Consider the following 22,928-nt stretch of genomic DNA (forward strand, 5'->3'; position numbering starts at 1 on the left):
CCTCTCCTCTCCTCTCCTCTCCTCTCCTCTCCTCTCCTCTCCTCTCCTCTCCTCTCCTCTCCTCTCCTCTCCTCTCCTCTCCTCTCCTCTCCTCTCCTCTCCTCTCCTCTCCTCTCCTCTCCTCTCCTCTCCTCTCCTCTCCTCTCCTCTCCTCATTTTAAATTTCTTTTTCATTCCCTTTTTCTTCCCTCCCCTTTCCTCTCATTCCTCCTCTTTCCCTCTCCTTTCCCTTCTCCCTCCTCTCCTCTCCCTTCTACTCCCCTTCTCTCCTTCTTCTTTTCCTTTCTATCTTTTTTCTCTTCTCTCCTTTCGTTTTCTCTTTTTCCTTTCGTTTCCTTTTCTTTTTCTTCCTTTTTCTTCTACTGGCTCCACCGTTGAAGGCAGAACTCTCTTATTCTCTTCCACGTCTCACTAGAAAATGGAGAGTCTCAAGTTGTGACTGAGTAATTTCCACCTCACACAGACTTTGAGAGGAAAAAAGAGAAGCTGCCTCCTCCCTGGATCCCTCTGGCAGAGGCAAGCTACAACTACAGCAAAGGCAGGAGTGCCAGTACCTGTCTGTGGGTCCAGGCGGCCGGGAGAAGTTGTTCATCACGGCCTCAGTGTGACAGCGGGTGAGGATGACCACCGCCTGGCACAGGAAGGGCACGAACGTGCTCTGCTGCGTAGATGACGCGCAGCTGCGCAGGATGTAGAGGATGGGTGGCACCTGGAAGAAGAAGGGGAGAAGGAAGGACTTGCTGCATCCTGGACTCTGCAGGGCCTAACCAGGGACATTCAGCGCGTGAGCAGTGCCCGCTCCCTTGACATGCTGCAATGCCTAAGCCTAAATTTCAAACCAGCCCCCCTGTCCAAGCCCTGGCTCTGCGCTCAGGCTGTGCTGCTTTAGTACCAGAGGCAGACGGCACAGGGCATGGTGCAACAGCCAGAAACAAACCAAGACACGTGGAAGAAAGAAAGTCTCTTACGTTCCAACAGATGTCCTTCCCGTGCATCTGCAGAAAGGTGGTCACCCACTTCCCAGCAGCACGCACGCGCACTCCTGTGGCTTTCCGGATGGTCTCCTTGGTGGCCATCATGAAGTCGACGGTGCGTTCGACGGGGAAGTTTCTGCACACGATCTGCAGAGAGATGAGAAGCAGGAGAGATCCCATCACTGCTCTGCGCAGCTCTTCAGAGCACAAAGCAGGCTGGAGGGCATTCTTAGCTCAGTGGCTTGCCGGCCATTCACAACGCTCCTGCTGTCCGTACCCTGCTATTTACACGGAAGGCGGCTGAGCCTTCGCTCAGCTTCTGCACCCATGGTGTCTGCTGACATGCAAAGCCTACCTCCCAGCAGCCACAGTCACACATGCACGCAAGTGCACACACACACACACACACACACACACACATCATGGAGTCAGCCCCTTGCACTGCGTGCCTGAAGGCCAGCCATAGCTCAGAGCCTCCTGCTGCTTGCTGAGAACAGCGGTCTCAGGGTGACAGCTCATTTTGGAAACGGTGTGAAAGGCTGGGAGCAGCACAGAGTCGTGCAGAAGCCTCCGCACAGAGATCCCACCACCCCTTTCTGGGTCCACTTACCATGGCCATTTTGGACGTGGTCTGGAGCTGAGAGACAGTGCTGCAGGCATGCAGTCCCTCAGACAGGCTCCCGATGTCTCCTGGCTCCCTGTTGGCTGCTTTGGCTGGAAAGAGCCCAGGGAGAAAAGGGAAGTCATGCTTCTGGAAATGGAACCGCTCTCCACGGGGGAGAGACAGAGGACAGGGTGGGGACGAGAAGAGAGCTGTGCACGGTGCCTCTCCCTCCTGTAAACAGGGCCCAGCCCGTGGGGCTCTGGCAGTGCCACGGAGGAGGGCAGAGGGCTGGTGCAACCTGCTCTGCTCACCTTGGATTCGGAGAAGGGAGCTCAGACAGGAGGCAGCCAACTGGCGGGATGCGGGCATGGGGTCGCACGTCAGAGGCGCCAGCAATCCCACCAGGGAGCCAAAGTGCTCGCAGGCATCTGCTCTCTGCAGGGGTGAGAGGCAGGAAGAAAGCTGTAGGCAGCCCCGGCTCTCCCTGGCTTCTCCGCCTGTGCCTTCCTCACGCCGTGGCACAGCATGCACAGCTGGGCGGAGCTCGCCTTCCAGCTCAGGGGCTCTGGGGAGGGAGCAGGGGGTATGCGGTGGGGCTCTTTACTCACTCGAAGCTCTTCGCAAACAGCCAGCAGCTGGGAGCAGGTCTGCAGGGCCCTCTTGCGCTCCCACACGTTCTCTGAGACCATGCATTTCTGCAGGACCTGGGGTAGAGCATCTGTCTCACTGAGGACGTCTTTGCTTTCCCTCCTGCCGCCCCTCTCCCTGTCCCTCCTTCCCCAGCACTTTCCCCCAAGGCTGCCCTGTGGCTCCACGTGGCCTCCAGCCTCACTGAGCACCGGCACTGCTGCCCCCGCTCTCTGCAGTCATCCTGCCTGCCAACCCGGGAGCTTTTCCTCGGCTGTGGCCTGCCAGGGGCTGGCTCCTGCCTTTCCCCTGCAGGGCCCATCGCTCTGCCCATTTCTGAGCTCGCAGTGAGCTGGCACGTCAGCAGGAGATTGCTCCCCTCTGATCACCCTCTCAGTCCCCAGATCTGCCCCCACTGCCGACAGGCACCATGCTTTCTCCCTTGCCCCACACATACTCACATGCACTATGTTCTGAAAGAAGCCGCCGCTGGGCTCTGTCTGGAGCAGAACCGCCATGAGCCGGCCCAGAGCTTTCAGGGACGTTTGCTGAAGCTGAAAGCAGAAGAGGGCAGTGAGGTTTAGCATCACGGCTGCTGCCAGAGCATAGGCTGTGTGTGCTGAGGTCGGGTTTGACCGAGAGGTGGCCGGGAAAGTTACGGCAGGTTACCTGCAGGTACTGCGCTGCGTGCTGTGACTTCCTGATCTTCAGCATCATCTCTGCTGAAGGGTGCGTCACGATGTTCTTGCAGCACAGGACCAACATCTCCCGCATGTCCTTGCTTTCAAAACAGGGCTTCAGCTTGCTGACAGGAGGAAGAAAGGAAGAGAAATCAGAAAGGGCCTTTAGCAGTGCTCTCCAGCCTTGTTCAGACAACATCTGACTTTCTCCTAATCGACAGCTACCAAGCCAATACCCCCAGCTCCTGCTGCTGAGCACTGTCTTCAGTTCCAGCAGCGCCCACCTCCTCCCCGGCAGCAGTGAACCACCTCCCTCTCTGAAGGGAAGGAAACCCCAACTCTCCTGTCTCTTCCCTGCCAGGGGACAGGAGCACCAGGGCCTTTCTCCCTGCCCAGAACCTCAGCTCTGCTGGGCACAACAGCCCAGTCTTCACTCCTATAGATGCGGCTCCTCGCCCCCTACCCCCTCCAGACCTTCAGGAGCTACCCAAAATGGGGACCTTACCTCAACTGCTCCAGGGCCAGAACCACCTTGAGGGGCACTGGGGAGACAGGGATGCCCGAATAATATTTCTTCAGCAGGTCCTGCAAGTCCCAGAGAGACACTGTCAAGGTGGGCAGGGGGCACATGAGAGCTTTTCCACCCAGCTCCGAGACAGGCATAACGGCCACACACCAGCCCCATCACTCCCATGTTTCCCATGGAAGCACTGCAGGATGCAGCAGCTCGACAGCTGGTGCACCTAGCCCGCTGCCCAGCAGCTGCCTCCAGCACCCAAAGTCCCCACCAGCTGGAGACATGTGGCTGATGGAGACCTGTGTGCCCCCAGGGAAGCGGGCTGCATGGCGCAGCCCAGAACTCTGCAGGCAGCCCTGCCTCTAGGCACTCACCATCAGGATCTCCAGAAGCTTTCCCTTCAAGGAGGGATTAAAGCATGCAGAATCACCCACGACTGCTTGGAAGGCAGAGCTGAAGTCGGTGATGCTCTGCACCAGTGCGAGGTTGTTCTGCAGGTCCTGAGGCCCAAGAGAGAAGAACATTCTTTGAACTGTGGGACGGGATGAGGGCTGCAAGGGGGACACGTGGGGGCAATGCTAAGGGAAGGGCTTGGGTCTTCATCTGGGCACAAACCATTCCCTGAGGGACCGTTGGAAAGGGAAGGCCCCTCTCAGCATCCCCCCGTGTGGAGGGGCTGCAGCTGGGCGCTCAGACACCCTGGCACGCTTTGAGCTCTCACCCGGCAGCTGCAGCTGTAGAGCATCAGGATGTTGCCCACGATGTCTCCCTCCAGGTGGGCGAGCAGCTGTTCCTTGGAGGCACGCAGTGCCAAGCTGCCGTGGGCGAGCACGAGAGCGCTGCGTGTGGCCTGAGCTCTCGTGCTGTCCAGCTCCATCTGTGTGGGAAGAAATGCCTTGAGACACTCGCTCAACGGCCCCCAGTGCCCCGCGATGCACCTGGGCTCCAGGGCAGAAAAAAAGGCAGAAGAATGCCAAGATGGAAACCCGTAACGCTTTACCTTCTTGCGCCTGGAAATCCTCGCGTTGCGGCCTTTGCACAGCCTGGACGCAAATGTGGTGAGCGTGGCCAGGACTGCTTGGAAGTTACTCTCAGCCGCGTGGCTGAGAAGAGAGACCATTCCCTGCACAAAGGAACAAGGGGCAGTTGGCACAGGCCTGAATCTACAGATCCTCTCCTGAGGAAAAGGGCAGCAGGGAGGAGATGGAAAGGCGCGGAGCAGGGCCAGGAGAAGCCCTCTGCCCCAGGGACGGAGCGGGGATGCTCGCAGGAGCTGGAGGAGAGCAGGGCTCACCTGGGCCTCACATGGGTCCTCCGCGTTTGCTTCCTCCAGGTGCTGCAGCAGCTTCTCCTGGACGTAGAGGACTCCCTTACAGGCTCCCAGCACTGTGCCCAGAGCCTTGTACAGGAAAGACTGCAGGGGAAGGGAAGGAAGAAGTTGAGATGTGGCAGCAGCTTAACCTGTTGGGGAAGGGCCAAGTGGGAAGGACCCACGCTCCCCGGGAGTCGCTGAGAGCAGCTGCAGGGCCGAGCTTTAGCCATCCCTGGGCAGATTGCAGGGAAAGGCCCTCTGGGGGCACAGACTGGGGAAGCAGCACCAGCATCCCGCGTGGGCAGAGCACCAGCCGCAGCCCCAGCCCCAGTTGGACACCTGCAGCTGCACCGCTGCGTGGAGCCGGGGGGAACTCACCTTTTCTGCAGAGCTGCTGGCAGAGCTGCTCAGCCACCGGCTCAGCTCACAGCTCAGGGCCTCGATCCAGCCCTCATCCCGTATGGTGTCCATTGACGCCCCGAGGAACTGTTGGAGAACAGGAGAAGACGATGTTCCCTCGCCCTTTGCCTCTTCCCTCACTCCCAATTGCTGCAGCCCTCTGGGGAGAGGTGTCTGGAAGAACAGTTCCTCTCCCAGCTCCCCCAGCATTCCCTCCCTTAAAGCTGCCTGCCCCCCTTCTCCTAAGACCCCCCTTGGGCTTGGGACAGAGCGGAAGAGGCAGCGCCTCAAAGGCTCCTCAGCAGCACTGGAGAGGCTGTTCCTGTCCCGTGGTGGCTCATATGGGAGCGGGGCTACTTGGGGCAGGCAAGCACTTCTCTGCACCCAGCAGTGCTGTACCTTCAGCAGACGGCGCTCCCACCCTGCAGTGTCCAGGAAGCTCTCATCTTTCCCTGCACAGCAACAGGAAGAAAAAGACCCTTACTTGGGATCAAGGCACAGAAGAAGAGCTGCTGCAAACCTGGCTTGGCCTGGGCACTTGACACTGCCAAGCTGGGACCCGCACCCCCTCCACAAACTGACTTGTCCCTCCCCACAAACACTGTCCCCGCAGGAACACAGAACTAACTGAGGGGACGTGAAGGGCCCATCCGTGTCCTGGAAGGGGCAGATCCCCGCGGGGAAAGATCCCCGGGCCTCAGCGCTGTCTCCCTGGAATGGGAACAGCAGCAGAGCAAGCACTGGGCTGCAGGCAATGCTTCCCCTCTGCCACCCTGCAGAGAGAGCTGCATTTTCACTCCCGCCCTTCCCTGCCTCCGCCTCTCCCTCCCCACCAGCACTTTACCTTGGAGACACTGCAGCAGCAGGGGGATCTCAGCGGCCCACATGGCCCCCACAGCTCTGTGGAACCTGCTGTGGAGGTTTTGCATCAGCTGTAAGGCAGCGGCCTGGAGTTCGCTGCCTGCAACAGGGCTCCCTGCCACCACCTGAGCGAGAGCAAGGAGAAGCAGGGTCACTTCTGCAGCAAGAGCAGCGGCTTCCCCCCAGGATGGAAGCAGCCAACAGCTCTGCCCTGGCGGGCAAGGAGCAGCCAACAGCTCTGCCCGTGGCCGTGCTGCTTCCTCCCGGGGGCTGGTGGCACTGGGCTCTGGAGCATCTACTCACCAGCAGGCGCGCCAGCAGTGTCTGGGGAGTCAGTCGTGGGCCTGTGAGGAGAAAAAAGTGCTGAGTCAGACTCCAAGACGCTCCGTGCCCAGCCACGCGCAGCTCCGCTGTCCCTTCTGGGTGGTAGCACAGGTCAGCAGAGCTCACTGGCGGAGCTTCTGCTCCTACCTTGAAACATGGAGCTGAGGAAATGGGGATCCAGCTCCTCTACTCGCCGTCCTGTCAGATCCTCTCTCTCGGCCAGGGCTCGGACACAGCGCGAGACCGGGATCAGCATGCCGGTGTGCTGGGCTGGCACCACGAACAGCAGCAGCCGTGGCCACAGGAGCTGTCGGGAACGAGGCAGTTGAGCGTGTCAGCATTCCTGCCTCCGCTCAGAGACGAAGAGGACTCTGCGAATTTCCCTGAGCCTTGCGTGCTTCAGAGCACGCTGGAGGAGAGACCTGGGGTGGTGGGATGAGGAACAGGTGGTGCAAAGGCAAGGAGCAGCAGCAGGGCAGATGTGACTTACTTTGGACATCCCTGTCGCAGAGACGTCCAGAGACCCCAGGATGTCCATGCACAGCTCCTGCAGAGCTCCTTCTTCCTGGGCTTCCCGGGCAGAAAGGTCTCCAGCTGCCTGCACAACAACGGTGTTGAAACCCGGTTACCTCAGTTCTCAGGAGCCTCTCAGGAGGCTCAGGTGCGGCCCCAGCGGTGCTTCTGTGCCACCCTCTGAGCAGCACAGGTCTTCCCAAAGAAGATGCTGCCCACTGTCCTTACCCTTCTTCCAGCGGTGCGGCTGAACTCAGTGAAGATGTGCCCCACCACATCCCAGGCTGAGCAGCTCCGGGTGTTCAAACTGAGCAGGTCCTTGATGAAATGCAGAACTGCCGTCCTCACCTGCCAGGGGTCAATTGTGGGCGTGATTTTTCTGGTCAGAAGGCAAAGGGAAGCCACCTGCTCATCGGGGCAGCCCTTTGGGCACGAGCAGAGACAACAGGAGCAGAGGAGAAGCCTTGGCTCCTGAGGTGAGGGCCAGGCCGTAGCACCAGGCTATGCACTTTCCAAGCACAGCACAGGGACCTGCCTGCTCCACTCTGCCTGCTCTCCCACAGGAGCCATCGCGACCGTGTGGTCAATGCCCCAGCACCTCTCTAGTCACCCCAGCCCTGCCCGTGTTGGCAGCAGCATCACCACCCTGACAGAGCTTTCCTTTCCCAAAGCAGCTCACCCGGATCCTGAGGTCGCTGCACAGACACTGCACAGCCTCAACCACCTGGGGCAGCTTCTCCATCATCACGGGCTCTGCAAGAGATGCACAGAAGCATGAGCGGAGCCACAACCCCGATGGCAGAGGGGATCCCTGGAAGTCCCAGCCTGTGGTACTGACCATCAGAGCGAGCCAGAGCACCGAGCAGACCCAGTGCTGCCACGCGTCCAGCCTCCCAGTCCTCGCCCAGCTGTGACTGCAGAAACAGGACCATTTCCTCTGGGCAGATCCGGGCTGCAGGGAGGAAATCCCACGCTATGTTAGCGAGAAACTCGTGCCCAATCCTGAGGTTTATGAGAGCGATTTTGGCCAGGGCACTGCAAGCATTGCCAAAGCTCCTCTCCTTACCCTGCAGCAGGATGCAGTGGGTCAGCTCCGCTCGATCAGCCTCGCTGTGCTGCTTGGTGTTGTCATAGAGCTGTGGGAACAAGGTCCATATGAGAAAATCACATCAGCACTGAGGATGGAAAAGACGCTGTGCTGCTGCTCTCGTCTCCCTGGGCACTCTCAGGAAGAGCACAGGCAGACAAAACCCAGCCTGCCTCACAGCATCCCCAGGGGGACAGGCACGGCTCTGGAACAGCCTTGAGCATGCAGGAGCCAAGGCTCAGCTGCATTAGTCAGGGGCTCAGACCTTTGCACTCCTCCTGAGACTTAGCCAAAAGGGAAACTGCTGTGGGCACAAGGATAGGCTCCCCTTACCTGGTAGAACACGGCACTCGTGATGTCCAGAAACTTGTCCTTCTGGATGACAGACTCAATGCCCTCTAAGGCCTCCAGGAAGACAGTGAGGCTCTGCAAGAGACCAGGAGAGGAGGAAAGGGATGAAGCCACATCTAGCCACTTGGGAGTGGAGAAATTGTTTTCCAACTGTTCCTCCGCAGGGGGAAGCTCCTGCACAGGCATTCTCCCCCATGAAATGCAACTGGATGTGGTCCCCCCAGTTGCTAGCACAGAGCTCCTCAGGCTCTCAGGCACCCATTCCTCCTTTCTCCAAGGGCTCCCCACCTCCTCCCTGCACCCCCCGACCCCTCGTGGCACTTGCACTGGCCCCACGTCCACCCTGAGCCCTGCACAGCGTCTCACCTTGGCCACCCTGCAGGTGTCTTGGATCTCCTGACACGGGTGCACAAGCCAGAGGAGCTGCTCCCAGACGTGCTCTTGGTGCAGCTCCTCTTGCAGGAGAACGTCCAGCATGGCAGCCACGGCCCCGAGGACGGCCTGTTTGTCCTGGAGAGGGATGGCAGAGGCCCGGCATCAAAGACCGAAGGTCTGCCCTTCCTACAGAGAAGGCTTTCTCTTTCCCTTCCCCTTCCCCAACCCCCACGCCCAGCAGGAGATGGGCTCGCTCTGGAGGGCAGGCAGGTTTTCCCCAGACCCTCATCCCCAGCTCTTCCTGCCACAGTGCTGTGACATGTAGCTGCTCCCTGCCACAGAGCCACTTCGGGGCCCTTTGCAGAGCCAGCCCACTCCCTCCCACCACTGCTCAGCTGCCAGCCCACTGGGCACAGACAGAGCTGCCACATGGGTGCCCCCGCTGCCACCCTGGGCTGGGGGCGCAGCAAGGCTCACCTCCTCCTCCTGGCAGTCCTGCCAGTTCCTCAGCACAGAGAAGAGCAGCTCCTGAAGGTTCTCATAGATCCGCTCTTTCTCCATGGCAGGCCAGGGGCATTGGGATCCAGAGGACAAGTGAGTCTTCACTCCATCCAGCCACTGTTTCACAACTGAAAAAACAAAATTAAAGAAACACTTATGAATAGTAATTGTTATTTTCTGTGTTTAAAGAGAGTGAGAGAAAAGGCAGCCTGTGAGAGCCTGCAGCAGGGCGAGGTGCAAGGGCTGTCCCGAGGCCCCCTGCTCTGGAGCCAGCACTCACCAGCACAAGCGAGGCGCAGGGTCCGGCCGCTCCTCACCTGGCCCACCACACTGCGCAGGCCAGCCAGCATCAGCCACGTGAAGGGGATGCACTGTGGAGCTGCAGAGAGGAAGTAGAGGTCCACAGTCAGAGCCCTGGCAGCAACAGAGGAGGGGGGGAAGCCCTGCATCCCCCAGGGTGCAGATCACGCGCAGAGAGGAAAGACCCCTTTCCCCAGTTGTCATAGGTGTAGGGTGGCTGAGAGCACTCTACCGTAGATGCCGAACAGTTTGCTGAGGGTGATGAGCACGAAATCCTTGGGTCTCTCCCCGATGGCCTTCAGCTGGCCCTGGAGCTCAGCCATCACCAAGCTGAAATGCATCCGGGCCAGAGCCACCAAGACGTTGCTGGCAGCCATCCTCACGTTGTCCCTGACACCCTGAAAAGGAGTCACTGGTGACACACCGTCCAGGAGACTGCCTGAGACCCTGGGAAGGGCTGAGCCACCGCCGTCCACCAGCACAACACCAGCACGGGCAGCGGCTCCCTTTGCCTTTGGCTGTAACCCCTCACCTGGGCTGCCGTCAGGTCCCGGGACACCTCTGCCAGCAGCCGGTTCACCACTCCGCACGGCGGGCGGCTGTCGTCTTCCCACAGGGCGCCCTCCAGCTCGCGGTACACCTGTGCTCGATCACCCTGGGGACAGGGACCAGTCATGCTTTGCTTTGCCCTTGCTCTCGGGGAGCCGCCCACTGCCACCCATCACCGTGCCGGTGTGGTGCCGCGGCCCGGCACCCACAGGACCACGGCACTGCGCCACGGCAAGGATTCACGGCCGGACGTCCCCAGCTCACCTCCCGGTCTTGCAGGCGCTGTTGCAGCACAGTCACAGCGGAGACAGGGACAGGGCTCGGCACCCTGCTTCTCTCCCTGCGACGCGTACGTCTGGGCACGCAGCCCACACAGGCAAAGAGACCTGGAAGCAAAGAGCGGAGCAGCTGCCGCCGGTGTCGCTCGGAGCCAGGGCCGAGCATCCGGCCGGCTCTGGGAGGAACGCTCCTCCAGCCCCACGGTTGGCGGGGACGGGGGAGGGAGCTTTCCCCTTGCTGGGGTGCCGGGGAAACCACGGCGGGCAGCTGCGCTCAGCAGAGCGAGGACGGTGCTGCCGGCGCGGCCTGAACTGACTCTGGAGGCACACGTGCGCTCGGGCGGCGTCACGGCGTGCGGAGAGGTGGAGGGACTCACCTCGAAGGGCTCTCAGCCGCTCCATGACAGCAGGAAATCTCCAGGTAGACGCAACGCTCTCTCTGGTTCCGCTTCCTGCGGGTCCCACAAGCGGACTGAGCCACCGCTCCCACCGCTGCCACGAGGGCGCACGAGGTACCACTGTGACATCACAGCGCAGTGTCACCTCACAGGGAATGGCTGGGGACCAGGCAGCACGCAGGGCAGCCCTGCAGGCCCCCAAACGCAGCGTGTTCTGTGATGCACTCGGCTCTGGGGTTCAGGTTCCATGCGGAATTCCAAGCAGGGAATGACCTCAGCTGAGGGAGAGCCTCTGCTCTCCCTTGTGAGAAAGGAGGAAAGATGATACATGGAAAGTATTACACACACTAATCTCTATTGTAGAAAATGCTGGCATACAAAATAATCTCCTTTATTAAAAAGCGTACAGTTAAGAGTCCAGCCCACATGAAGATAGAAGCTTCACATCTTTTGGTGTCTATCTGGAGCTCTGCTGCTACATTTCTAATAACATTAGAAACATGACAAACCTAGCTAGCAACACTAACCTTAGAGTCTAAACCATGAAAAAGAAAAGGGAAGGCAGCAATTTCACATTTCCACTGCTGTCACCGTCCCAGGAGGTGACTAGGCTGCATTATTTTCAACAGCTGAAGTCATCAGGGCCCAAACTGTGTAACTGTAACTCTGAAAGTCACAATTAATACAGTACAAATACAAGTACTCTGCTATGCAGTGTGTCCTGACTCAGACTGAAATTAAAACATGATTGCTTATCTCTGTGGCTGAAAGGAAAAACTGAAATCTTCCATTGAGTGCAGCAGTCAGCTCCTCCAGCTGACACAAGGCCAAATGTTCTATTGCACTCACTCATAAATAAAGCATGGGGCAGATCTGCTAGGTTTACAAATTGCTGGAGGAGATGGTGTCTGCAGATTGCCTTTCCTTTGCCCTCTTCTACTACATGTGAGAGGAATCCAAACTGAGTTCTTCCTCTGCCTGGGGCATTTGGAACCCACACAGTCAGATCCGATACTAGGAGAAAAATTCTAAGAGTGGTGAGGTGCTGAACACCTCAATAGAAAGCAGAAAACTCTCCAAATCCTGTCCTTATTGCTTGTGTCCCACACTGAAGTTAGCTTTTTCCTTCCCACCAAGGGCCGCAGTCTTTGATTCTCTCCATCTTCCCCCATCTTGCTCCCTTCTCCGTCACAGGAAAGCTCTACTTTCTAAAGTGCACACGATGCCTTGTTTACCTGCTGCCATGCTGCTCAGTACCGTCTCTTCTCCTGCTCTGTGCTGGAATACATTCAGACACAGCCTGATTTTCCAAGAAATCAAGCTCACAGTTCTGTTCCGACCATTACTGGATTGTGGAAGGATGCTCCCAGCAATATGCCATTCAGCACGTAGAGCTTGTTGCTGGGAGGATGGTAAGATTTGACTCAGAAAGAAGGCTGTCACTGCAGCCAAAACCTTGTCAGAAGAGAGACGTGAGCTTGTCATTTGTCCATTGCATTCCTTGCAGGTTTGATATAGCACATGAAGATTTCGGTACATCAGCAGTGAGCTTTCACCATTCTCATCTTCACTTGTGATTGCTTGGGTGATTTACATACCAGCAGCACAAGGAGCCTTTATACTTCTTCTTCCTTTGTTTTCTTATTGGAAAATCACTGTGAGACAGGTAAAATGGTTTACAAGTGTCAGTGCAATATATTTGCTTCTAGTAATGCAGATGTATTGATGCCCTGTTTTTCATCTGGCGAATGTACTTTGTAAGTTATGTACTTCTTTGTAAGCAGTAAGCAAGTACTTTTAATTACTGATACAAATTATTTTACCTGGACTTGAGCAAGGCCTTCGACATGGTCCCCCACCACATCCTTCTCTCCAAAATGGAGGGATGTGGATGTGATGGGTGGACCACTCGATGGATAAGAAACTGGTTGAAAGGCCGCAGACAGAGGGTGGCCATCAATGGCTCCATGTCCAGGTGGAGGCTGGTAACGAGCGGCGTCCCCCAGGGGTCTGTCTTGGGACCGGTGCTCTTTAACATCTTTATCAATGACATCGATGACGGAATCGAGTGCACCCTCAGCAATTTGCTGACGACACCAAGCTGAGTGGTGTGGTTGACACGGTTGAAGGACGGGATGCCATTCAGAGGGACCTCGAGAGGCTGGAAAGGTGGGCCCGGGTGAACCTGATGAGGTTCAACACGGCAAAGTGCAGAGTTTTGCACTTGGGCCGGAGGAATCCCAGGCATCCCTACAGACTGGAAGGAGCGGTCCTTGAGAGCAGCCCTGTGGAGAAGGACCTGGGGGTCTTGGTAGACGAAAAACTTAACATGAGCCAGCAGTGTGCCCTTGCGGCTCGGAAGGCAAATGGGATCCTGGGCTCCATCAGCAGAGGGGTGGCCAGCAGGGACAGAGAGGTGATTGTTCCCCTCTACTCTGCTCTTGTGAGGCCCCATCTGGAGTACTGCGTCCAGGTCTGGAGCCCCCAGTACAAGAAAGACAGGGAGCTGTTGGAGAGGGTCCAGAGGAGGGCCACGAAGATGATCAGGGGACTGGAGCACCTCCCCTATGAGGACAGGCTGAAAGAGCTGGGCTTGTTCAGCCTGGAGAAAAGAAGGCTGTGGGGTGACCTCATGGCAGCCTTTCAGTACCTAAAGGGAGGCTACAAACAGGAGGGGAATCAACTCTTTGAAAGGGTGAGTGACAGCAGGACAAGGGGAAATGGTTTTAAGCTGAGGGAAGGGAGATTTAGGTTGGACGTCAGGGGAAATTCTTTACGGAGAGAGTGGTGAGGTACTGGAACAGCTGCCCAGGGGGGTTGTGGATGCCCCGTCCCTGGAGGTGTTCAAGGCCAGATTGGATGGGGCCCTGGGCAGTCTGGTCTAGCATTAGGTGGAATGGTTGGTGGCCCTGCGTGTGGCAGGGGGGTTGGAGATTCATGATCCTTGAGGTCCCTTCCAACCCTGGCAGTTCTGTGATTCTGTGATTCCTTGATAAAATTCCTTACTACCTTCAGTTGTGTAGCCAAAGCAGTGTTTGAGCTGGTAATGTATTCTTGAACAGCACTGCTGCCTTTAGCATTTGTATGTTTAGATATGAAAAGAGAACTTGGTCATTATTTCACGATGAGAGAACCTTGATTTCACACAACAGAATTACAAAACTGTAAAATGCCACTGTAAGAATGTGGCTTTTCTTCTTTCTTTTTTTTTTCTTTTTTTCTTTTCTTTTTTTTTTTTTTTTTCTTATTGCAATGGTGAGTGTATGATTGATTCAAGATAAACATTTTTTTGTAAGTCAATCTCTATACCTGTTTTGAAAAATATGTGTTTTTATTTCTCATTATTTAAAAATTGTCAGGCGTGAAGAATCAGGAGGTCACTCATGATACAAGATCAGTAAATATCTCATATCAAGGTTAGAGAACATTCTCTCTGTACATTTTAACAGAGGAGCTGCATCTGTACGTAACTGTAGCTACACACGATGAGCTTTTCTTGAAGGTAGGCAGGAAATTTGGTCTGCGCTGGAACAAAAATCCAGTCCTGTTCTGACTGCTATACTTTTCACTGAGATAAAAAAAATGGCATCATTCTGCAGGATGAACTAGATATACGGAATTTGGCACTGCCCTTAAATTTTGTGTAGTGAACTGAGGGACATCAGAGCTTTACAGATTTCTACATATTCTCATGGAGAAATCTAGAGAGATCACAGGACGTAACACTGAGCTTCCAAATGGATAACAAAACACTGATGTTTTTCAGAAGACCAGAAGCTGTAGGGGACCAAGTAGCCTGGCTAGAAAAAGAGTGCACTGAATAACTGGCTGGATTAAATGAACTGCAGTGTATTTGCAGTGTTTATTCTGGAGTACTGCAGGACTTGACTAATTTTTGGCATCCTATGAGGAGATACTACGGCATTTACATTCTGATTAAATCATAGAATCACAGAATGGCCTGGGTTGAAAAGGACCACAATGATCATCTTGTTTCAACCCCCTGCTCTGTGCAGGGCAGCCAACCACTAGACCAGGCTGCCCAGAGCCAAATCCAGCCTGGCCTTGAATGCATACAGGAGTGGGGCATCCAGAACTTACTTGGGTTTTCACTTTCTGGTAATATTCCAGAGATGTCATGCAGCCGGGAGGAGAGGAACAAAGTTCCACCTGATGAGGACCTGCTGAAAACTGAGAGATTCTTCAGTCTGTGTTTGTCTACTCTGAACTATGGGCAAATTGTCAGGCGGATCCTCAGGGTCCAGAAGAATGTGTGATCGCCAAAGTGAAAGACAATTTGATGATAGCCCATGGAAACAGGAATCCTCCTGGACTCTGGTCCTCAAACACAAAGAGAAGAGAAAAACCAGATGTGTTCCCCTGCCCATGGCAAACATCTGCCTTTCCATCCTTCCTGATGCCCACAGATGCCAGCAGCTGATGCCCTCAAGGACAGCCAGCCTGGACTTATTTTCATTACATATCTTTGTCCTGATGTCCTTCTAGAAGCTGGGACATTTCTCCATCTCAGCAGAAGAGGGCAGGTGGGGTCGAAGTTGAGGGCACACTCTCCTCTGTTTTTCTGGCACTCAAAGACAAAGGGAACAAGAAAACCAGATGTGTTTCCCTGCCCATGGCAAACACCAGCCTTTCCATCCTTACAGTCCTTCCTGCCATCAGCAGAGGTATTTTGCTTTCTTGTGCCACTTCATCCCTTTAGCATCTGGCATTCTAACAAAAAAGTACTTACAAGGAATTTTAATATTTTCATATTAAATGTCAGAATTAGAACCATTATGTTTACCAAATATTTAAAACGTTCAACCCAGTGAGAAGTGAATTGATGTTGTATTTAGCATTCAGATAAGAACTTGTAAAGGAAGTAAAAAGTGCTGCTTTCATAAACTATAGTCTCATTGTCAAGCCTTGCACTGTCTCAGCAGATTATTACAGAATGTTCATTCAAGCAGGAATTGAGAGATGCGTCTGAATTGATAACAACAACAAGTAATTAAGAAAGCTTGACTGCAGTCTGCTTGAGGATTCCAGTCTGAAGTGTGTTCCACCTGATGACAACTGGGAATGTCTTTCTCTCACCATTAGAACCATTGCACCTCTGACTAAACACATAGCTAATCACCACTGAAAACCTAGGTGCAATTTCTGCAGTGCACAGACCAACTACGTGTTGATTAACATTCAGAGAGATTGTGCAGGTGTCCTTTTAGGAACTGGCCTACAGTATGCTAAGAGGGATGGATGTGGGGACATTAGGATAACGTGCCCTCTGCCTGTTAAGACAGCCCCAGCAGACCAGGTCAGCAGGCTGAAGAGCTGCATGGGTCACCAGGGCTCAGAGACTTCACTCGGCCATCTGAAAGTTGAGGGACTTCAGCCCAAGCTGCCCTTTTCCATGCAGGCAAGGAGGCCAAGAGAAGGTGGATCGGCACGGTTCTGGTGCAGACAGGGGCTGCAGTGTGAGCAGGCCTACACAGACAAGGCTGTGCCCACACAGAGTGACAGCAGCTTTCGCTGTGAGCAGATTCCCAGGGGGCCTGAGCCATGGCAGTTCTTGATGGCAGCATGTTCCAATCAGCCCTGGAAGTCTTCTCTGGACGTCTGTCGCATTCTGGAATCCACACTGAGGACGCAGTCGCTGTGTCAGAGCAGCTGGCAGAGTCACGGGGAACCGTGACGTAGTTGGCCCAGGGAGCAACAACAAGGCCTGCACTGCTCAGCCAGCCCAGGCCAAAGGGGAGCACGAGAGAGAGCAGAGGAGAGAGGGGGGAAAGAGGGCCAGGAAGGAAAGGCCTGTGCCTGAATGGACGTGTAGCAGCAGCTGCTGACAGCAAACTCGGTGATGGCAGGGGCACAGCAGAGCAGTGCAATGCTGGCAGCTTCCTGTGTCTTTCACACAGGCACTGCAGACATGGCCAGCACTGGGAGATCAGCAGAACTGCTGCACACCTCTGCCAGCCCAGGCCAGAGGAGTGCAGAACAGTGAGCTGCTGCTGAGGGGAGAGAGGATGGCCTGAGAGCTGACCTGAGAGGCAGGGCTGGCTGTGTTACAGCAGCCTCTGTGTCCTCCTCCTGTGTCTGTGAGGGCCAAAGGGCCAGAAGAGAACATGCCCAGACAACGAAGCCCTGCTGTCCTCTGCTGCTCAGCTGGAGAGATGTTCCGCCTTCCTGAAGGACGCTGATCCAAAGGGAAGGAATCAAAGGAAGTCCAGGCTGGCTGTCCTTGTGGGCATCAGCTGCTGGCAGCTGCCTCTGTGCTGCCATGGGCAGGGCACAGCACACACAGTGTTTGCAGTTCCCTGTGTGACACTGGCCCTGGTGACCTGACAGCCATAGGGAGACAAGAGAAAGAGCTGCCTCCCTCTGCCAGATGAGGCAAAGGTGAGAATCCCAGAATCACAGCATGGCCCGGGTTGGAAAGGAGCTCAAGGTTCATGAATCTCCAACCCTTGGCTCTCCAAGGGTGCACAGGGGGCTTTGTTCTCCCTGTGGTGCAGCTTCAGTGCCAACTCACAGCTGAGCTGGTTGGCACACTGTGACAGCCTGCCGCTCTGAAGCTCTTGGGGCAGTGCTCAGTTCTTTCTGAAGTACTCTGGAAAATGCTGCTTCTCCTTCACCAAGTCTGTTTCCAGACAGACGTCTTTTTCTCCTCTGTACACACAAACAGTATCTTGTAACTCCCTGGCACAGTGCTCAGAAGTGATACTTCTGGAAGCACGTCAGAGAAAAGTGGCCTTGTCCCAGTGGACTTTCAGAGCAGATGAGAACAAGTCTTGGTTGACGGCTTTCTTCTGCTTCTGGAACTGCACAGGCAGGTTGTGTGTTGTCATACTTTATGCCAGAGTGCCAAACTGAAGCAGTTTCTGCAACCTCTTTTTTTCATACTTGTCACTCTTTGCTGAGACCTTAACTTAGTCATTTTTAATGCGCTCTCATCTAAACTACTGTGTCCTCCAGTGTCAGTGTTGTATGAATCAGGACTGTGGGATTTCATCAGTGAAAGGATTCTGCTCTAATGACTGTCATTCTAAAGCTGATATTGATGCATCAGGCTTGCATGAAGCATCTTTGATCAACAGAGAAATCAGAAAAATTGCTTTTCCTATTGCAGTTTCCTTTTAACTAGTGATGAAAGCTGTCAGTTTATTTTTGGCACCAGAAATGCTGGGATGCAACCAGGTTAGATAAGAAGTGAAGCTGAGTGCACAGTAAAGGAACATAGATGAGATAGCATCACACAGCTCTGGAAAAGATGTTCCAGCTCTGTGTCTACCTACACCTTCAGGAGATGAAAAGTACTGGCTTACTGAGGTGTCCTGGGTTGCAGGCTCTGTTAATCTCCATTTTTGGAAGAGTTGCTTGCAATAAATACCTTGTAAGGTGAATGAGCTTGATAGAAGTAGGGTGTGAAAGAGATGGATTTGCTGTTTCCCTGAAGGTGCAGGAGTATTGCTGTGCCTACAGTCAGTAAACAAGGCAGAAATCACTGTATTCCTCAGAATGAAAAGCAAAAGAATAAAAATCTTTTTGGGAGTGACAGCACGCCTGAATGAAGCACAAATCTAAACATTTAAAATAAGGGCTAGTGTCAAAGGGACTTGCAGTATTTCTCGTGAAGAAATATTTGATGCTTCTTTAGGAAAGTCATCCTAACAAAAAATGTACTGATGTCTTTGCTGAGGATTTCCTTGGTTCCAGCCTGAAGGTGTGCGCAGGCATGAGCAGGCAGTGCTGAGCTGCAGGTGAGTGCCTGTGTCCCACAGCAGGAAACCCGTGGATGTCTTCAGGGGTTTGAAATGGGCAGAGCTGTAAAACTGCAGGCTTTCACTGAAATTGTCCTCTGCTTTATTTTGTAATCTTAGTTTCACCAATGCTTTCCAATATGATTTTCGTATGAGTGCAGATACATGGGATAGGATTTAAAGTTTTTATGGTGCTGCTGTATAATTTTCTGTGGTCATCATAAGCCAATAAAAAAAATAAATGGTAATCAGGCAATCTATTAACAACCTGTGGCACGTGTCAAAACAATGAAATTCCTTGCAGGAAGACAATATTGCTATACAATAATGTGGCTATCCAAAACTGTTAATTATACTTGATGAGCTGGAGATAATCCTGAAATGCGGGACTTTGATCTTAGCCAGGAATAATAAAACTTATTATCATTCTTAAATTGGCAGCTGCTATCAAAAGCCTGTGTCTTATTTCCCTTTTAGTAACACTGGCTAAATCAGAGAAACTAATAAAAGAATTTCATGATTGCAGCTTAGGGATTGTTTCCCACATGACCAGAAGTAATCTATGCCCAAAAATGTCTGTAAATACATTTCTATATTATTTTGCAATATGTATTGATATTTGAGATGAATGGCAAAAACATTTTGCGTACACAGATATGCAATGCAAATTTGCTGGATTGTTTTAGAGAAAAAAGCTCTGGTTATCTTATCATTTCCATACAGAAATAAGATATGCAGAAAAATTCTAATTATTATTATTCATGCATGAATAAGTTCATAAAAGAGATGTGGGGGATGTTGTTTCAATTCCAGCTGATTGTAGGAAGAACTGTCAGGATGGAAAGGCTGATGTCTGCCATGGGCAAAGAAACACTTCTGGTTTTCATGTTCCCTTTGTCTTTGAGTGCAAGAGGCCATGAGGAGAGTGTGCCCTAAACTTGGACCCTTTTTGACCATTGCAGCAGAGATGGAGAAGTGTTCAACCTTCTAGAAGGACTTCAGGACAAAGATATGTAATGAAAATAAGTCCAGGCTGGCTGTCCTTGTGGGCATCAGCTGCTGGCATCTGCATTGCTGCTGCCATGAGCATGGCACAGCAGGTAAAAGATTACTTTTCCTTGTGTGACAGAGGAGCTCTTGACTTGAAAGCAAGAGGGATGCAATAAAAAGAGCTGCAACCTCTGCCAGACTTGGCAAAGGTGAGTGGGATGTTGTTTCAATTAGTGCTGATGTCAGGAGGACTGTAAGGATGGAAAGGCTGGTGTTTGCCATGGGCAGGGAAACACATCTGGTTTTCATCTTCTCTTTGTGTGCCAGAAAAAGAGGAGAGTTTGCATGCAACTTGGACCCCTCCTGCCCTCTTCTGCTGAGATGGTGAAATGTTCCAGCTTCTAGAAGGACATCAGGACAAAGATATGTAATGAAAATAAGTCCAGGCTGGCTGTCCTTGTGGGCATCAGCTGCTGGCATCTGCATTGCTGCTGCCAGGAGCATGGCACAGCAGGTAAAAGATTGCTTTTCCTTGTGTGACACAGGAGCTCTTGACTTGAAAGCAAGAGGGATGCAATAAAAAGAGCTGCAACCTCTGCCAGACATGGCAAAGGTGAGTGGGATGTTGTTTCAATTAGTGCTGATGTCAGGAAGGACTGTAAGGATGGAAAGGCTGGTGTTTGCCATGGGCAGGGAAACACATCTGGTTTTCATCTTCTTTTTGTCTTTGTGTTCCAGAAAAAGAGGAGAGTTTGCATGCAACTTGGACCACTCCTGCCCTCTTCTGCTGAGATGGTGAAATGTTCCAGCTTCTAGAAGGACATCAGGACAAAGATATGTAATGAAAATAAGTCCAGGCTGGCTGTCCTTGTGGGCATCAGCTGCTGGCATCTGCATTGCTGCTGCCATGAGCATGGCAAAGCAGGTAAAAGATTGCTTTTCCTTGTGTGACAGAGGAGCTCTTGACTTGAAAGCTAGATGGATGTAATAGAGCTGCAACCTCTGCCAGACATGGCAAAGGTGAGTGGGATGTTGTTTCAATTAGTGCTGATGTCAGGAAGGACTGTAAGGATGGAAAGGCTGGTGTTTGCCATGGGCTGGGAAACACATCTGGTTTTCATCTTCTCTTTGTGTGCCAGAAAAAGAGGAGAGTGTACCTGCAACTTGAACCCCTCCTGCCCTCTTCTGCTGAGATGGAGAAATGTTCCAGCTTCTAGAAGGACATCAGGACAAAGATATGAAATGAAAATAAGTCCAGGCTGGCTGTCCTTGTGGGCATCAGCTGCTGGCATCTGCATTGCTGCTACCATGAGCATGGCACAGCAGGTAAAAGATTGCTTTTCCTTGTGTGACAGAGGAGCTCTTGACTTGACAGCTAGAGGGACGTAATAGAAAGAGCTGCAACCTCTGCCAGACATGGCAAAGGTGAGTGGGATGTTGTTTCAATTAGTGCTGATGGCACGAAGGACTGTAAGGATGGAGAGGGTGGTGTTTGCCATGGGCAGGGAAACACATCTGGTTTTCATCTTCTTTTTGTCTTTGTGTTCCAGAGAAAGAGGAGAGTTTGCATGCAACTTGGACCACTCCTACCCTCTTCTGCTGAGATGGTGAAATGTTCCAGCTTCTAGAAGGACATCAGGACAAAGATATGTAATGAAAATAAGTCCAGGCTGGCTGTCCTTGTGGGCATCAGCTGCTGGCATCTGCATTGCTGCTGCCATGAGCATGGCAAAGCAGGTAAAAGATTGCTTTTCCTTGTGTGACAGAGGAGCTCTTCACTTGAAAGCTAGAGGGATGTAATAGAAAGAGCTGCAACCTCTGCCAGACATGGCAAAGGTGAGTGGGATGTTGTTTCAATTAGTGCTGATGTTTAGAAGGACTGTAAGGATGGAAAGGCTGGTGTTTACCATGGGCAGGGAAACACATCTGGTTTTCATCTTCTTTTTGTCTTTGTGTGCCAGAAAAAGAGGAGAGTTTGCCTGCAACTAGGACCCCTCCTGCCCTCTGCTGCTCATAGGGAGAAATGTCCAAGCTTCCAGAAGGACATCAGGACAAAAATATGAAATGAAAATAAGTCCAGGCTGGCTGTCCTTGTGGTCATCAGCTGCTGGCATCTGCATTGCTGCTGCCATGAGCATGGCACAGCAGGTAAAAGATTGCTTTTCCTTGTGTGACAGAGCAGATCTTGACTTGACAGCTAGAGGGATTTAATAGAAAGAGCTGCAACCTCTGCCAGACATGGCAAAGGTGAGTGGGATGTTGTTTCAATTAGTGCTGATGTCAGGAAGGACTGTAAGGATGGAAAGGCTGGTGTTTGCCATGGGCTGGGAAACACATCTGGTTTTCATGTTCTTTTTGTCTTTGTGTTCCAGAGAAAGAGGAGAGTTTGCATGCAACTTGGACCACTCCTACCCTCTTCTGCTGAGATGGTGAAATGTTCCAGCTTGTAGAAGGACATCAGGACAAAGATATGTAATGAAAATAAGTCCAGGCTGGCTGTCCTTGTGGGCATCAGCTGCTGGCATCTGCATTGCTGCTGCCATGAGCATGGCAAAGCAGGTAAAAGATTGCTTTTCCTTGTGTGACAGAGGAGCTCTTGACTTGAAAGCTAGAGGGATGTAATAGAGCTGCAACCTCTGCCAAACATGGCAAAGGTGAGTGGGATGTTGTTTCAATTAGTGCTGATGTCAGGAAGGACTGTAAGGATGGAAAGGCTGGTGTTTGCCATGGGCTGGGAAACACATCTGGTTTTCATCTTCTCTTTGTGTGCCAGAAAAAGAGGAGAGTGTGCCTGCAACTTGAACCCCTCCTGCCCTCTTCTGCTGAGATGGAGAAATGTTCCAGCTTGTAGAAGGACGTCAGGAGAAAGATATGTAATGAAAATAAGTCCAGGCTGGCTGTCCTTGTGGTCATCAGCTGCTGGCATCTGCATTGCTGCTGCCATGAGCATGGCACAGCAGGTAAAAGATTGCTTTTCCTTGTGTGACACAGGAGCTCTTGACTTGAAAGCAAGAGGGATGCAATAGAAAGAGCTGCAACCTCTGCCAGACATGGCAAAGGTGAGTGGGATGTTGTTTCAATTAGTGCTGATGTCAGGAAGGACTGTAAGGATGGAAAGGCTGGTGTTTGCCATGGGCAGGGAAACACATCTGGTTTTCATCTTCTCTTTGTCTTTGTGTTCCAGAAAAAGAGGAGAGTTTGCATACAACTTGGACCCCTCCTACCCTCTTCTGCTGAGATGGTGAAATGTTGCAGCTTCTAGAAGGACATCAGGACAAAGATATGTAATGAAAATAAGTCCAGGCTGGCTGTCCTTGTGAGCATCAGCTGCTGGCATCTGCATTGCTGCTGCCATGAGCATGGCAAAGCAGGTAAAAGATTGCTTTTCCTTGTGTGACAGAGGAGCTCTTGACTTGAAAGCTAGAGGGATGTAATAGAGCTGCAACCTCTGACAAACATGGCAAAGGTGAGTGGGATGTTGTTTCAATTAGTGCTGATGTCAGGAAGGACTGTAAGGATGGAAAGGCT

General features: G+C 52.9%; 2 protein-coding genes and 1 long non-coding RNA gene across 3 annotated transcripts; all 3 read right to left on the bottom strand.

Annotated features, from left to right (window-relative positions):
* Positions 1 to 227: 227 nt before the first annotated feature.
* On the bottom strand, positions 228 to 2,970 carry LOC149912525 (maestro heat-like repeat-containing protein family member 2B). Its single transcript, XM_090131833.1, has 8 exons — positions 2,875 to 2,970; positions 2,667 to 2,759; positions 2,187 to 2,282; positions 1,890 to 2,013; positions 1,585 to 1,688; positions 969 to 1,121; positions 555 to 709; positions 228 to 411 (listed from the first exon to the last, which is right to left on the bottom strand). Exons 1-8 carry the CDS (start codon positions 2,968 to 2,970, stop codon positions 360 to 362), a joined length of 873 nt encoding a protein of 290 aa, XP_089987959.1. The 3' UTR covers positions 228 to 359.
* Positions 2,971 to 7,083: 4,113 nt separating this feature from the next.
* Positions 7,084 to 7,729, bottom strand: LOC149912526 (uncharacterized). Its single transcript, XR_016462270.1, has 3 exons — positions 7,650 to 7,729; positions 7,491 to 7,564; positions 7,084 to 7,159 (listed from the first exon to the last, which is right to left on the bottom strand). It is a non-coding gene; the product is annotated as an uncharacterized LOC149912526 (long non-coding RNA).
* A 454-nt stretch (positions 7,730 to 8,183) lies between these two features.
* LOC149912527 (uncharacterized) lies at positions 8,184 to 9,641 on the bottom strand. The gene is made up of 4 exons (XM_090130905.1): positions 9,406 to 9,641; positions 9,102 to 9,253; positions 8,616 to 8,759; positions 8,184 to 8,324 (listed from the first exon to the last, which is right to left on the bottom strand). The coding sequence occupies exons 1-4, from the start codon at positions 9,572 to 9,574 to the stop codon at positions 8,184 to 8,186; spliced, it is 606 nt and encodes a 201-aa protein (XP_089987031.1). The 5' UTR covers positions 9,575 to 9,641.
* Positions 9,642 to 22,928: the final 13,287 nt, after the last annotated feature.

The sequence above is a fragment of the Phasianus colchicus genome, chromosome Z (assembly GCF_987193195.1).
Source record: "Phasianus colchicus chromosome Z, bPhaCol1.hap1.1, whole genome shotgun sequence".
Classification (NCBI taxonomy): domain Eukaryota; kingdom Metazoa; phylum Chordata; class Aves; order Galliformes; family Phasianidae; genus Phasianus; species Phasianus colchicus.